At 43.8% G+C, this 16,841-nt stretch overlaps 1 protein-coding gene across 1 annotated transcript; it reads right to left on the bottom strand.

Annotated features, from left to right (window-relative positions):
- Window positions 1-457: 457 nt before the first annotated feature.
- On the bottom strand, window positions 458-16,840 carry LOC135373730 (uncharacterized). Its single transcript, XM_064606819.1, has 5 exons — window positions 16,761-16,840; window positions 14,042-14,271; window positions 10,990-11,283; window positions 6,515-6,697; window positions 458-4,346 (listed from the first exon to the last, which is right to left on the bottom strand). The coding sequence occupies exons 2-4, from the start codon at window positions 14,231-14,233 to the stop codon at window positions 6,557-6,559; spliced, it is 627 nt and encodes a 208-aa protein (XP_064462889.1). The 5' UTR covers window positions 14,234-14,271; window positions 16,761-16,840; the 3' UTR covers window positions 458-4,346; window positions 6,515-6,556.
- Window position 16,841: the final 1 nt, after the last annotated feature.

Raw genomic sequence — 16,841 nt, 5'->3', positions numbered from 1 at the left:
CTTCACCCAATTTTGTAAAAAGCACTTGCAAGAGCTAATTTTCTTTTCTGGATGCAAAAACGTGCACAGAAAAATATTTCGAGAGGCATATGGGTACAACTTCAAGGGGTGTTTGTTGAACCTAGGAACCCCCACTGTTGTTTCTCTTGCATTTAACATTTTGAAACAAAATGTTTAAAGCAACAGCATAAACCACAAACACCAAAATATGCGCACACAACGGAAAAGTTTCAAAGCAAACTCATGCACGGTTCTCAGTGTGGAGTACTCCAGCATCTCAAACTTGTGCAACATAAGCCCAACACAGGATCCCTGAGGCAGTGTAGTGATGTTGCCTCTGGCATTTGCTAGGCAGCTCATAAGGGGCCCCCCCATGTTTTATTTTTTTTAACTATGACCTATTCCAAAGATGGGTGCAGTAGACGAACAACTCTGACAATTAGATGACTTCACGAAATAGAGCACAATATAAAAATCTTTATTGAATAAATAGTTCAAATGAGCTCAAGTGTGCTCCAGTAGGAACCCTTAATGACATTCACAGGGTCACACATATGCACAACAAGAATGACAATGACAGGGGAAAAAAGTTACACGCTGGGAAATGGGGTGAAAAACAAAATGTGGGGAACTCATTGGTGACTCCATGCATGGACTGCATGCTACGTACAAGGGCTAAATTGTCCTTTCAGAATAATGATGTCGGACTACACCAAGATCATATAACTCTAACACGCAAACAAATCATTTAAGAATACAATGCATGTTTGACATTTCATTTATACTAACCTAACAATACTGCTGGAAGTAGTCTTGTCTAACTATGTGCTCTTGTGCATTTCCCATTCCCACATTTTTCCAATTAGGACTATAATTTATGCTGCACACTCATCAGAATACTACTTGCATGCATGTTCCTGTCCTCGTTGCTCTAAGTACAGTATAAATTTATGTTTGGCTTGAGCAATATGGTCACACAGGCAACAGTCGAGAGGTTGTTGCACTCAGTTCAGCGAAATCCTAATGATTCATCCATGCCAGGAAATTTTTACACCCCTACTGACATTCTCTGGGAATCGTCCTCCTTTTGTGAAAGCGTGGCCAGCCTTGGCCACGTCCATTATCTACGTCACAATGAACAATCATTTCCTCATTTTGTAAGTGTCATTGTTTAGTAGCCACAAGTCCCATGCACACTTCCATGGTCAACATACCAGTCCTTACCATGCAAAAATGTTTCTATAGAAAGATCATATGAGCAAGGAAGTAATAATGACGTATCATTCGAGATGATACCTGTCGGGGGAAAAAAAAAGAAAAATACAGACTAGGGACAAGAAAAATCCACAAGTTTCGAAACTCAGCTGAGAAGTGTAGTTTACAGATGACATATTTAATCAGAATGGAAAATTCAAGTGGGCTAGAATGTCACCCATAGAATGAACTTCTCAGCTGTGCTTGAGAACTTGTTCGTGTGCACTTTTCTTGTCCTCCCTAGCCCAGGTCTTTTCAGTGTGGATCTATGCCATCAGCTCGCTTACTTTTTAACCATACTTTTGGGAAGATATTTCTTGTCTAGTGTAGGACACGGTTTCAGTACCTTACAAAGTTAAAGTGGGACTTCGCTGGTACTATTCCTGCAGTAGTTGTTCTCTCCAAAATTATGTCTACTGCGATACTTGCTTTTAGAATGGCTAGTGAATTTACCAAGGCAGTACTACTATGCAGAATAGGGAATAACAAAATTTACAGGGCTCTCCCAGTGGAAGAGTCCTGCGATGTGCTGGGCACAGAATTTACTTTGGCCATTTTTACTTTACTTTACTAATTAAGTTAATAATGAATTATTTAAAGCAATTTAATCCTACACCAAACCATAATGGAAAAAAAGGTTACATGAAATTTCTTGAGTGACAGCCACCATAAACGACGCGAAAGACAAATTCTACATTTTTTTAAAAAATTGAGACTGAACCGCGACACCACACATTTTCCGTTTCTGCCAATCTGGCGACGTCAGTTGAACAGCATAGCAGAAAGCATGGTTGTATGCGCAGTTCACGCACACAACTGCAAATACCCGAAATGTAAAGGCCATACAAAAACCGTCTGGTGGGTATATCCCCCAAAAGCTTTTTTTTACGTCTATTGATACCAAGCACTTTTCATGTAAGAAAAATCCAAGTATGTGCATGACAATGAGAAACAAGTGGAGTGCCACTTTATGCAAAATATGGTCAGATTTGGACATGGCATACTGGAAAGAAAAACGACAGAGGGGTGCATTTTCTTAATCCACAAGGGTAGCTCAGGGCGACCACCCTGGTAAAAAAATCTAACATAGCAGAAACGACATCGTAACCCGCTGTCCGAAATTCAGCTCTAGTCACCAACAGGTTGTGGCGGCACCTATCGTATTTACTCGCATATTGGATGCACTCGTGTATTGAATGCACCCCAACTTGAGTGCTGAAATGCTGGTACTTTTTTGTTCCCCGCACATTAAACGCACCCAAACTTTAGTAGCACGGCTGGATCGTATTGCGGTCGCTCGTATTGTGCAGTCAATGAGGCAGAGCGCCCGCGGATCAACGACAAATGCGACAGACATCGAGGAGTATTTCGTCCATGGTTGATAGAATGGAAGACCATTAGAGCCTGAAGTTTTTAGGAAATATTTTTTTCTAAATTCGGGGGCTAAAAATCGGTTAAATAAACATGTGCTCTAAATTCATGCGAATTCGGGTGAAAAACTGCCAGTATGCTAAATTCAGGGAGATATCGGGCTCAGTTACTCGAACTAACTGTACTGGATTGGTACAAACGGCGATGTGACTGCATTTGCTGCCAAACAAGTTAGTGTACATTCCTACACCTCAGTCTCAGTGAGGGCAATTTGCCGGGTAAAAATCGGGTTTCGCCCTAAAGAGGCAACCTTCAATTCTGGGTGCAAATTCGGGAGAAAATCGGGTTAAACCATAAAACTTCAGGCTCTAAAGACCATTCGATGTGGGAGAATCACGAAGTTCGATTCTGGGGAGGTCATTGTGGATATCTCGGAATAGAATGGGAGGTAAGTGTACCTTAGGTGTTGGGTTGCAATTTTCCCCCGCGTATTGAACGCACCCCCTCAATGTCGCGATGTTTGGGGGTAAAAACTGTGCATCTTATACGCGAGTAACTACAGTACTCTCAGTGACCCAGCTCGACAGGTGGGTAGGCAAGAGCACGTATACTTCAGTCAAAGGAGATGTCTGTGGCTATTCTGTGATCGTGAGAGAATATTTGAAAACCACGTGTAACAGAATCCCGAAATTTTGATTTAGTGCACTTTTGCTGCATACTAACCTTACTCAAACGTTCTTGTGCTCTGTGAAATCATTGCATGCCAGAATGCGTTTATTTCACGGATATTCTCGGAAACACACGCGCGAATTAGTTCAAATTGTTTGTGAATACTGCTGCACTGCATTCATTAAGACGCAGTATGTCACGCAGGTCATTGTTATATCATGTCACCATCATTACATCATGCCACAGACTGAAACTGACAATACAAGCGTTTATACGCATTACGATATTAGCAAAACACTGGCCGTCCGCTGCAGCGGCCACGTTGAAAACCGGTTAGGAGTCACTCTCACTGGGCAAAAATTCCTGTTGAGGGTAGCTACTCTCTGGTTACATCATAGACGAGGCTCATACATCATTTTACCCAGCCTGAGGGTTACCCGGGTTGAATATGAAAATGCACTATAGAATTACACCCTGCAATGTTACTACGAGAATAAATTATATACATATCATGCACAGGGAGCTTTACAAGTCCACATGAAAAAACGGTCAATGAGATTTCACTGCTGCTTGATACACAACATAGAATGACAAAAGCCGGCCTTCTTTCTTACAATATGAGTTGACACAAGTCAATGAACTCAGGTACAATAAAAATGGACAAACTTAACACTGATGATGTAGCAATGGTAAATGGTAAATTAACAGACAGTGAGCAAGCATGACAATGATAGATTTTGCCTCGTGTTTCTGCCATTTAAGCTATGCCCTCAGTTACAACAAGCCAAAGACTGCGACACATTGTACCCCGAGCAAAAGAATGCTGATAAAATGGCATCCCACATTATTGCCCCTTTCATTAGAGAATATTGCATGAAGATGACAGATGTTCTACGTTACATAAAAACGCACATCATGAATATAACATGGCAGGATAGATTGTGGTCTACTGTCCACAGCACAGAGTACCACACACTGAGCACAGCTTTGCTTCAGAAGATGTGTCCCGAAAGGCGACCAAGGTACAGCCTGAACCAATTGCTCTGCTCAGCCTGAAAGATTTAGAAAAGTCAGCTCTATGTAAAACATAGATTCGGCTGAATAGAAAAGCCACCTAGGCATGCTGGCGAAAGGCGTTCAACGCAAGTGCAGTTGTAAACAGTAGGACATAGCAACATGCAAAGTGCAGCAGCTGAAAGAAAGCCATCGAGGTTGTTGATGGGAAAACTGAAACTACATTATTTCAGCGCAGTCATCTCATCTTCAATCAGCAATGTAAGCGGATTAATTAGGACTAACCTTGCCAATAAGCTAAAAAAAATTGCAGCCATGCCTGTAATTTATGGTAGAAGTGCAAAGGTGCATGTGAGCTGGTACATTGTAAAAAACGACGATAAAACCTGAGACACGGAACAGAAAAAAGAGACAACACGACACGTTCTCAAACTCAGACACCCATTTAATGACACAACCTATACTCCCAATAACCTACAATAACCCATTAGGAGGTTATTGGAAGCAAAGGTTGTGTCATGAAATGGATTGCTGAGTTTGAGAACGTGTCGTGTTGTCTCTTATTTCTGTGCCGTGTCTCAGGTTTTATCGTCGTTTTTTACCTGTAATTTATGCCTTTTGATTGCAACCATTGAAGTACATTATGAATCCGTTGTGAATAATAACAGTATATTCAGGATACAAGTTTATCACATTTATTAAGTTTATCGTAGAAGAGAAAACTTTTGCTTTTCATGGATTTTTGATGAGGAAGGATTTAGGACTATGCTGCACGAAATGCACTATCAGTACTGCTCGATCACATCACATTTGTTAGAAAATTTTTTATGTATAATACAGGCAATACCAAGTGAATGTAGGTCAAGCGTCTCTGGGAAGTATAGGAAGTATGTATAAATTATTTTCCGCTGACATTGATGGCAAAATATAGCTGCATGGGTTTTCACACGAGATATAGAAGTCAACTAGAACGTAGTTCACATAGACACAGTAAATGCATCTCTTTTTCCCACTGCAGCTCAAAAGACCAAACGTTCATTTGTAGCTGGCTTGATTACATTGATTACACAAGCTATAGTTGCGCACAACTTGGCAGTGTCCGTTGGAATGTCCTTTCTTTCCACTCTGGCCTTTGGACGGATATCTCTCTCTCTCCCTCTTTCTCCTATATTCGCGGTTAGCATTGTCTGCTATGATCATCCGCTATCGCAGAACACTACGGCCGATGGTTAGCAGTTAACGGTCATTTGCGCCATGTAGAGAATGACAATGTGACAGGTAAGCAAACTAAGTATGGAACAGCTTTTCCTGTAAACTTTCAGACCTGGTGTAAACCGGAGGCCTAGAAACTTGCTACCTAGCAGGTTCTAGGTAGAAGGAGGTTTCATGTTTCTCAAGGACGAATTTACCTACCGATACTGCAATCATACTTGTTACTTACATTACTTCCCGTTACTGCAACACCATAAAGCATAAGCATCCCATATTGTCATTGGTTGACAGGAAGCTATTGGGAATACGCTATGCAAGTGTGTCTCTGCGCATTAGAGAAAGAAAAGGTTGTAGAAAGCACGTAACAAAGCGTCTGTACACTCAGAAAGCAGCATTAAGGGAGCATTTGCAGACAGGCCACAACGCTGTTTTGGTACCTTATTTGAGAGAAATCCAATGAGGCTGTTCTACGCTGTGCTACGCAAAAGGCTGACCTACTTGCATAGCGTATTGACACGTGGCTGTTGCCGGAGAGGCATCCAAGGTCGGAGTACGAATGAGAAAGAGTGCAATGAATAGTCCATCAGCTTGCGGGCACTGTGTTATTTTTTATGCCAATAATTTCTGGAACACTAGCCGCGTTTACATGATCTCGACAGGTGCGGGTTGAGTTGAACTGTCGAGTTAACTCGCTCGTGTAAACGCTGTCTGGTCGAGTTGAGTCAACCTGACAGCAAGGGGTGGGTTAACGCGCTTGACTCGATGCAGAGCCTTGCTGAGATCGTCTCCTGTTGGAGCGAGTTCATGTAAACAGCGTCGGGTCGCGTTCAACTTGACTCGACAGTCAATTCGATCCGCTCTGTCGAGTTAATGTAAACGTGGCTACTTTCATGAGTGGCAACGTAGCGTAGCGCAGTTGAAAAAGAATGTGAATCCTGTATACCTATTTAGTGCCCCTAGTCACTATTACAGAGAAAAGCTGTGAGCTACTAACACAGTTTGACATCTGAAGTTGGTGACGCACGCAGAATCCTCCTTAACGTGATGCGGGTCCAGCACCTGCAATAAGCGGCCACTGTGTCCCTGGATAAGCAGGTGCTGTAGCTGCACTCTGAACTGATGGTGCTGGGCCCAGCCACAGTCGGGAGTCAGATGGAAGAAATGAGCTCACTTCAGCCTATGAAGAGAATGTCCCACTCAAGTGTCAGTCATAAATGCACATTTAACCCGGCCTGTACAGCATTATTGTTTGTCACCTTGTCATTTGTAGAGATCAAGAGTTGTGAAAAATTTACAAATCTAGCTTATTAATCACAGATGCATTAATTAAGCTTCTAAATAAAAACCTACACAAGGTCTGCAGAGAGCAGAAATTGCTACAAGCGCTTTTTTAATGTATCGCATCCTGCATATTCATTCTTCATGTTTTTACGATGTTTCACTTTCGGTTTCTGTCTCCTCAAAGCATTACTCTTTGCTCAAAGTCAAACTTCAGAAGTTTCAAGCCCCCCAACAATTGAGGTTCTTGATGGGCAAATCATGTGGACAGGGAGGACAGCAGTTGCTGGGAGAAGCTCCTGGCTTTGTGGGAACACACACTCTGTTTGGGGGAAGGGAAGAGGAGTTCAGTAGAAGGGTAAGCCACAGTTGCCTCCCTGATTGCTGACAGTTAGTGGGTGGGGAATATTACTTGTAGACTGCCGGTACCAATAGTCTCAATACAGTAAGGCATTGCTTCCCAAACTCTGCTACCCTGCGACCCAACAAAATTATAAAACAAAGCATCACGACCCCCCCTCTCCCCCGTCTTGTCACGACGCTACAATCTTTTCGATTTCAGTGTGTAAACCGTAATACATAAAATTGACGCTGAAATTTTATTTGACACTTAACGGAGTACAGAGGGCCATCCAAACTATTTTCAGTTTACGACATCTGATGAAAATATGTGCGTCAATTTGCCGAATAGCATAAAAGGTGTTGATGTATGCAATTTTTTTTTCTTACAAAAAAACGTACACAAACACATTCGCACGTTCACTCTCGACTCGCCCTGCGGGGTTTAACGAGGAGGAGAAGAATGATGCGGAGAAAGGAGAATGAAGAATGAGGAGAAGAATGATGCGCACATGACCGATGACGGCATAATGTCAGCGCATTCCTGCTGCTTTTTCAGAGCCCTGAACAGCTGACTAACAGACAACATTTCCCTGAACCGGTCATCGAGTGCTGACAGTATGACGTCAGCACAAAGTCAGAGCATGATACTGCTCTCTACCACTGTCGCACACTGTCGCTTTTTGCGGCGCACTTTAAATTCAGTTTCCGCGATAATTATTGCTCTGTGGGGTGAATTGCTTCTCATGGTGCATTATACCGGCCTGCTTAACAGTTTTATAGAAAGAAAACCGGGTGCTGAAAATGGCTTCCGTGCCCATTTAAAGGGACGGTCGCATCCGTTCAGGTCGATTTCGGAACTATAGTGTCATATTGGGCTCTCTTTCCTTTCACGCTGTCATTATTATGAAGATCCTATTTCACATTTGCATTTCTCCTGTTTTACATATTTTATTACCTATTGCAGTTTCCTGCCTTGCTGTGTACTTTGTCACTTCTCAGGGCCCTGGACCCTGTCAAGCTCCTTCAAGCAGCTTTTTGTCCTGGGCTCCACACTGTATCCCCCAGTGAAAGAATAAGTAAATTTTTTTTAAGTATTCCTCGTGGACCACTGACCACGGTATCGAAAATCCCACGTGAAACGGTGGTGTAGTTTGACTGTTATTCGACGGAATACACGACAAGAGCAGACACCGGATGTTGAGAGTATGGCGGAAAGCCCTCTCCGGAAAAACGAGAACACGTCACTCCCTAAGAATCAATAATGAGAGCGCGACCTGGAGGAGAGGAACGCTACGGCCTTGCGGGTACCTTGCAGAGTTACAGGGTGCCTGGACGGCGCCTTTCTCCTCCGAGCGCCGCCCTCTCACTCCTCCGCTGAGGGACTGACGTCGCGTCGCCGGAGCCTCTAGAGCTGTGGAAGCAGCGCTGACCTTTAAACTTTGCTTATTTAGTATCCAAGCATTTTTCGAACAAAAAAATTAGCCAAGTAGGTTGTCGGCCGATGATGAACATAGTGGTACCGGTTCCATAGATGGGCTTCCACCTCGGATGCGACCATCCCTTTAAGTCAGAGCACGACAATCTCTATAATACACGACCATAACACTCGCACCCAGCACCAGCGCCACTGATGTAGTTTCGCCAAGCGGCCGCCGCGCGTTTGTGGCGCTGAATACGGGACCCTCGGCAGACGACGCATGCTATGCGGATACCATTGCTGCCGTCATTCGCGTTTGGTTTTTGCTATTTTTCACGTGGTGGACAGGGTTTGTCTCTAGTGCATGGTTTGTGCATGGTGCACACGTGATGGTGTACTGCATCGTCCCGCTTTGCAAGCCGAAGAAAGCAGTGTCGAACACAAGTATTTCATACCACGAGTTCCGCTCAAATGCGAAGTGGCTCAAAATATATTGCGGCGTCTTGTCACAAGTAACTTCATTGCGAATTGCGATTGTTTCATTTCATATAGGGTGCACTTTATGGATGGCAATGTGTACCATAAATAGTTTTATCTAATATAGCTGAGTACCTTTTACGCATCTCTCTCTGAAAAAACGAATAATGAACCGTGGCCTCCGACCAGGGGTGGACATAAATACATTTTGAGTATTTAAATATAAATACAAAGTACTTTGTTGGAAGGGGTGTTTAAATACTATTCATAATACTTTTCAATAGGAGTATTTAAATATAAAATATACAGTATTTAAATGCCGTAACTAGTACCATAAATACTGTGATGAAGATGTCATCTGGGATTACAGAAATAACGATGATCATAACAAGTCATCAAGGAAAAATAGCATTTATTTGTTAGATTATTGCGGTAATTTTAATATTAGAAGTTTTTGACTGTATCACTTAGGATTCTTGTGTTCGGCCGAACAATCAGATTCGCAAAGGAGAATAGCACCTTCACTGGTGGTGCCTATGAGCAAAGGCTTGCATTAAATTTGATGAAGATGCTTCGTACAACAAAGTTATCAGCCGCAACCATTGTCTGCAACAACAGTGAAAAACTCTCCATCTAAAATCGTTTTTCGCCTGCATGCTAGCTCGAACTCTGCGCGTTCTCGGCATTTCAAGGCGGAAGACTTTAGCATCGGCGCAAAGCGCAAAATTCTCAGACGTGGCACCGTGGCTACGGTACCTAGGTTTAGTGATCACGAAGTTTACACAGCCTTGCATCTCCCAGGAGTGCAAAACGAATACAAAAAAGGCACAATCAAGAAAAATTCTCAGAGTGGCTTCTATCCGAACAGCATAATAATGGTTAGTAATGCGGTTTGTAATGGCAAACCGCAAAAGAAAGAAAAAAAAGTGTAAAAGTACAATAAAAAGGGACCAATAAGTAGGAAAACAAAACAAGCAACTGCTGATTTAAAACTGAAGTGCTTGCTTACACAACAAATTCTGTTGGACGTCGTAACTGGTGTCAGTCATCTCTTTGCCAGGAACAGTTTCTTCTTACGGTCGCATTGACCCATTCTCTGTAACTGCCCTGTATGTTAACACGGAACGCCTCTCACGTGAAACGTAAAGTCTGAACGCGCTTGCGTCTGACAATCATAAACGCATGATAACTGGCCCAACACACAAGGTGCTGCTGCCAAGTTTATGTGTACGATGTACGTATGTATGTGTAGTGCGCGAGTTTCACAGTTTTACATGCCACCTACGCTTCAGAGCACAGCCTATTTCTGAGTAGTTAGTTTCAGAACTCTTAGCTCTACATGAACAGAGAACCTGCGACAATACACAAACGTGTACGCCCGAAGAATTAACCACAAGGACCACTCATATTGCACACAGCTGAGCTACAACAGGCGCTCTTCTGGGTACCGCAAGTGGCGCCCCTGGCGGGCGCTCTGCGCGTGAATACGGCACTTCCGCTCCTCGAGGCGCGGACGGAAGTCCCATAGGCGAACGGGCGAGTGTTATGGTCGTGTATAATAGAGATGGTCGTGAGTCAGAGTAAATCCGCTGGGCTAGAAACCATCGCAAAAGAAAAAAAAACATATGCCAGCAGGAATTAGTGTTCCTAATGATTAGATGGAGCTTGTTTGCTAGAGCACAGTTTGGTAAAACAAGGGCAGAGTTTGGACACCCAACTCTCAGTTCTGCCTCAATGTTGAGCTGCGACTTGTCATCGATGCCACTGCAGTAAACCAAGTTCTCACAAGTATGTCGTGGCAAAATGAAGAAGGATCCTCATGGCTTTAGAACTCAACACCGTGTGCATGTACTGCAGAAACCAGTAACCGGCAAAGATTGTTATTTCCTTTTTGTGTACGACTTTTATCTACTTCACAAGGTGCACGACAGGAGAGAAAACGCAAATTAAATCACCTGCGATGCTTGTCTGAAGGGCGCAGGTGGTGGCGCCACAAGTGGGTTGTATCGGACAGGGCGTGCTCGTTGTGTGTTTCGCCTGGCTCGCTTGAGTTCCTTGCTACGCATGTAGCACTGCAGCATCAGTAATGACACATTTACACCAATAAGCAAAGCTCCAATGTAGACAAACACTAGGAGGTCAGAGCCAGGGGTGGCTTCGTCTGGGTGAACAGAGGAGGATGCTCCTGACTGAATGGCACCTGCTATGACCAGAGCGATCCCTGTCAAGATGGCAGAGACGTAAAGCACCTGTAAAAGAAACTGACATGTAAACTTTGCTTCTTCCCAACTTCATTCTGTCTGACGTCAAAATTTTCTCAGATAATTTGTGTACCATACTTACTCACAGCTAACGCACATTTCTGCAAAAAAATGTATCGCCACAGAGGGGGATACGCTAATCAGACGACAAAAACTGGGGCTCGCTCTACGCTGCGGTAGCTTTTGCTGTGCTCTCAAAGTCAAGGTGCTTGAAATATGCTGAAAAATGAACCGATGGTTGCGTTAAGTAGGCGCCCCAGAGCGTGAGTGTTTCAGACTCCACTCGCTTAACGCGACACAAGCACCACTCCCGTACCCGGGAGTGCAAGGCTCCGGGCCGCTCCCCGCGCACCCGTTTTGAAATGGGGGCTTTGAAGCGGACGACAAGCACCCGGGTGCTTGAGATTTTCTGTGACGTACTTTCTACTGAGCGTCGGCAGGACGACCTTTGAAATGTGGGCTCAGAAGCAAAATACGGACTTGCTATGTTACCCGATGCTTCGATTTCAGTAATATTTTGACAACTGTTATCACGCCCTCTTATTAGTGGACAACTTCCACACGGATATCGGCGGTTATTGGCGTGAAATGCATTGCTTTAATGTAGACACCTTCACGCCATGCAGTCATCTTCTCACTAAACAGCTGGAGTCTGTTACAAATTCCTATCTTTTCCATTGCGTTCGTTGTTACAAGGAAAAGTCTTCACAACCGCCGTCGTCTCTTCCAACGTTGCTATAGGTTCAAACAAAGCCAACGTGTCCTCAGTCTGTGCACTGCATGAGCAGACAACAGGAAGTGGCATCAGCGAGCGAGACAGTGTAGCGCTCCAAAGTTGCGTTTCGCTGTTCAGTGGCCACTCGGAATGTCTCGCACTCCCGATCTGAGTGCGCCAAAAGACAAGCACCTACTTAATGCAACCAATATTTGGGCTCCCAAGTTGGGAGTGCGTTAATTATGCGAGGACGTAAACTGGCCATTTTTGTGTACACATGCGTGCATGCGCAACTACATGCTGGTGGCTGCCATCTTAAAGGGGCACTAACATGCAAAAATAACTTGCTCTCAAATGAAAGTCCGTGTTTCAATTAGTGCAATTCAAACAAAATTAGTTCACACAACACTACCGTTTAGAAGAAAAACGCAATGAAAACAGAGCCGTCTTTGGCGGCAACGAATGGAATCCTGAGGGAGCAAAGATTGGCGGCATCCAATGAGAGTGCAGGAGAAGCCCACGCATGCCTATCGTGTGCGTGTGGATTTGGAACGGGTCCAATCGTAATGTTCCGTATATGCAGCATGATGCGCACTGTTGCATTTTCCAGTACTGATTCACTAAATTGTAGCCCAGAACAGTTCTTGCAAATGTTCCACTGACAACACTTATCTTCACGTCCTTCGGACGACGACACCAGACCGCTTCGCAACGCACACTATGCTTTTCACCGGGACCGCTGCATAGCGTGGTACTAACATGGACATGGACTGAAAACACTGATGCATGAACTGAAACGACGTACTCTGCTAAGCGTCGAAGCAAGAAAGAGTCCGGTATAATTTTGATTGTAGCTTCGTAACAGAATCAAAGTTTTGAATTATGATGACAAGTACGAAATTAACGTAGCGTGTAATGTAATTTGAAGTGAACTTGGTTTTGCATTTTAGTGCCCCTTTAATTGGGGGAAAGACATTGTCTTTCTTAGACTTCCAGGTTATATGCATGTTTTGGCTGAGAATTGATGACGCTTTGTACCCATAATGCCTGAGAGGTGCTATCGGTCTTTGTGTGTGTCTTTGCTTGCTATTTTGCCACACAATGTTCCATTCCATGTGACCGTTACCATGACTTCGGGGGGAGAGAGGATCTCGACTTTCGACATTGTGCTGTTATGAGCAAGGTTTATTGGAAATGACCAGTTATGCGAGTAAATATGGTTTATTGAAGGGAGCCCAGATAGTGCACTTTGTATTACATGCTCAGTACACCAGTTTCAATCAACAAAGTTTCAATATCAACGGAAGGATGACATATTATAGCAAAAATAGTATCACACATCATTTGTAGTAGTACAAGTAAATGCAGCAAAAAGCGACACAAACACAAGGGAGAAGAGACAAACAACGGAAACAGAACACACGGCTGCCCTAAAAATTACCACACAGTTAGGTCACCTTGCAGCGCACTGCAAAACGCGTGGCTGTTTACCCCTGTTCAAAAAGACGGCAATAGAAGCCACTTTCGAAAATCAAATTGAAAGAGAAACCTATTAAGCACATTCAATAAAGTTACAAAGGGCAAACTGTGTGAGTGTCCCTTTCATTGATTTAAAAAAAGAAGTGCTCTTATTCCTAAGTTCCTAGATGATGAGCAAGATTAGATTGTCGGAAAGTAAAGTTGTTGTTGTTGGATTGGTGAAAATTTCCTGCGCAATAATTAATAAACCTTCAGTTGAGAGTACGCAGTTTCCGTTGTTTGTCTCTTCTCCCTTGTGTTTGCGTCCCCTTTTTCCTGCATTTACTTGTGCTACCGTGATATACCAACTTCCCCGTTTCTGTACTTTAGTGAACCTTAGATCATTTGTAGTTTGCTCATTAGAAACATGTTTATCTAGGCTCTCATAACAGCTCTTCGATTTTCATGCAGCTGGAAAAACGCTTTGCATTCCTTTAATTCTGCCTTTGAAGGTATCCTGTGTGGAGACTAAGCAACATGCACCCTGCTGCTTCAGCTCTGCCGGACACTTACCTGTTGAAAGTAATGACACACTTCATGTGCATTGCAAGTGACTGCTGAACTGGAGCTCGAAGTGACTGCTGTGTGCCCATTGGCCGGTGGCCCAAGGAGTGGCTGTGGAGCAAAAGGTGGCACCCGAGGAGGTGGGGTGCAGCTCCCACAATGGCCCCCACTTTCCCGTGAGTCATACAGTAAGCTGGACATGTCCCATAAGCTCACCCCATCGCTATGGCCACGTACACCTGCGTTAGAAAGTATGTCCATCTCTGTACACCGGCAGCAGCCTACCAAATGGAACCAATGGGAGCCCAATGGGAGCCAATTCCTGTTTACATGACCGAGAAATAACGAAGGAAGTCTGCTGCCCATAGTCAAAGTAAGGTCATGCATACATACTAACGATTAAGCAGAGATTTGAGCTGTCCTAAATGTCATTTACATATATGCAAATGACATTTAAGACTGCTTAAATCTCAGCTTAATTGTTATCACCATACAAGACATTTTCACTGAACGATGCATTATGGCTGCGCAATTCAATGTACAAAAACACCCTGAAACATAATCCCGTGTCGAAGCGGTGTGGCCATGGAGGTGCAGCTCGACCTGCTGCCACTACGTAGGTAACCCAGTGTGACATAGCAACAGCGGCGGATTTAGGGGCGTACGGCTCGTGGCCCCCACCGCCACCTTCGCAAAGGCCCTCGTTTATATAAATATTATTTTTTCCTCATAAAAACTGATTGTTTCCCATCAGAATTTTATACAATACAACATATGTACCACTGCAAAATAAAAAGATTATTAACAGAACGTAAACAGCCCTTGAAGTGTGACGAGTATCCGGATGTTGTGGCAGAAGACAACTACGCAGTGGGACACATAATAAAATATAAAATAAATAAAAAAACTAGGGAAGTACAAAACAGAAACACATGGACAAATTCTCAATGATGTGAAACATTGTCCATGTGTGTGTCTTTCGCTGTTAATCCGCCGCTGCGTAGCAGCAGTGTAGCGACCAATCTTGAGCTCACATCTCCCACTTAAAATCTGCCTGCTATGACCACGATGCACTCCCATCACGCCCTGCAGTGTCGCGGAATTATACAAACAGTGGTTTTCCACGAGGTAGGCCAGAAGTCACTTTGCAAACAGTTGGGTTTATTAAGTGCATGTAACTCTCATTGGGGGTCTGGTGCGCGAGATGTTTAGAGAATTAAACGCTCCTTGGTTTGTCACAATTTCTTAGATCACATAAATGATCACATAATGCATCTTGTGCCACCATAAGTTTGTCCAGTTTGCAGGCACTGTACTATGCGCTCAAATGAGGGTGTACTTTATCTGCACACACCCTGTACAGTGGAACCTTGTTAATATGACACTCATTCTAGCATCCTAGCTTTATGACCCCTTTCCTCGGGAACTGTTAGTGCCCTGAGGCCTCCGCATGTAAACCACTTGCATAACTATGACAATCTGTTCACCCGACAATGACCAGGGTCTTCCGCACAAATAGGGACGGTCACGTGTATTGTACTCTCGATACTATGACTGCCGGTCGCTGGACCGGTGGTTTTCTGACCTACAACGGCCTATGTTTTCCGACGATAGCCGTGGGTCCGCTTCCGAGGGTAATTCATTATGTCCTTTCTGGGTCGCTGAGTGCAGCCATTGGTAATATGGTCATACTGATCTGCTGGAATCATATGGGACAAATTCGTCAGCCATGCCCGATAAGAAGCACAAGTGGACAGAGCTGACAGTCCTCAGCGCTGCTTAAGCCATTTGGTACTGCCAAAGCTACTGAGGACACCACCGAGGAATTCTTTGACGTCTGTGCAAGTGTGCCCCCAATGAGACTGCACCAATTGCATGGCAAAAATGTGCTGGGAAGGGATGCAGCAATCTAACTCTGTATGGAACCATGTTATGTTGGTCTTGAATGTCATTATCCAATGGACTATAACTTTACATGAAGGTAATATTTCTTCCAGCTCTATCAGAAAGACCAGGAAAAAAAATGCAACGAAAAAGTTCAGTTATACGAAATTCACAAATTTATTTCTGCTGTGTGCAAAGTTGGGAAAAAACAGGTTTCTGCAAGTTATCCTACAGTGTACTTCCAAAAGACATCGTTTTTTATACACCAAGCACACCACTCATGAAGGGCATAAATGGGGCCAGCATGACGGGAGGACGTCGAATGCTTCTCGCGTCGAGTAAACAGAGCAGGAGAAAGCAGGTTGGCTGGCGTAAACCAAGGGCATGAGAGGGTAACATTTTATTGATTTTGACCAGAAAATGTTTAAAGAGAGGTACGTAATGTTCGATGTGAATGTAAAGCCACAGACTCGTAGCCTTATTAGCGCCTCATTAGAAATCCATAGTCAGAGGTCCCCAAGCCCTCTGACATTCCATGCGAAAACACTGACACACTAACATTCTTCGTTTATGCTGGTCCCAAATATGTTCCTTATATGCGGTGCTACATTTCTCGGTGCACGGCGATGTTTGTTATATTTGAAATATGCACGATATTTTGTGCTATACATAACACCGTAGTTTGCAAAAGCCAGTTTTACCCAACTTTCTCCATCAATGGAACAGTAAGAACAAGTACGTCAACTTCTTGTTTATGCACGAGTCAGAATAGCTGTGTAGAAGAGTGCAGATGCAGTGAAAGGTAAATTAACATCGGGAACGTCGGGAACAGTATTTTGTTTACCTTTTGACTTGCTGTAAGCGATACTCTCCCCATAACAGCTGAAGCACACGCTCTCCTCCCTGAAGCTCCCATAGCGGGATG

The sequence above is a fragment of the Ornithodoros turicata genome, unplaced genomic scaffold, assembly GCF_037126465.1.
Source record: "Ornithodoros turicata isolate Travis unplaced genomic scaffold, ASM3712646v1 Chromosome31, whole genome shotgun sequence".
In the NCBI taxonomy this organism is placed as follows: Eukaryota; Metazoa; Arthropoda; class Arachnida; order Ixodida; family Argasidae; genus Ornithodoros; species Ornithodoros turicata.
The sequence above is the reverse complement of the archived record's forward strand: the minus strand, read 5'-3'. Positions and strand labels throughout refer to the sequence as shown.

Excerpts from the sequence above, each read along its gene's own strand:
- LOC135373730 (XM_064606819.1), bottom strand. The coding sequence starts at position 14,233 with ATGTCCAGCTTACTGTATGACTCACGGGAAAGTGGGGGCCATTGTGGG. Across the intron at positions 11,284-14,041 it reads TGTGTCATTACTTTCAACAG|GTGCTTTACGTCTCTGCCAT; the intron begins GTAAGTGTCCGG and ends TTTCTTTTACAG. Across the intron at positions 6,698-10,989 it reads CCTTCAGACAAGCATCGCAG|GCTGAAGTGAGCTCATTTCT; the intron begins GTGATTTAATTT and ends TTCTCTTCATAG.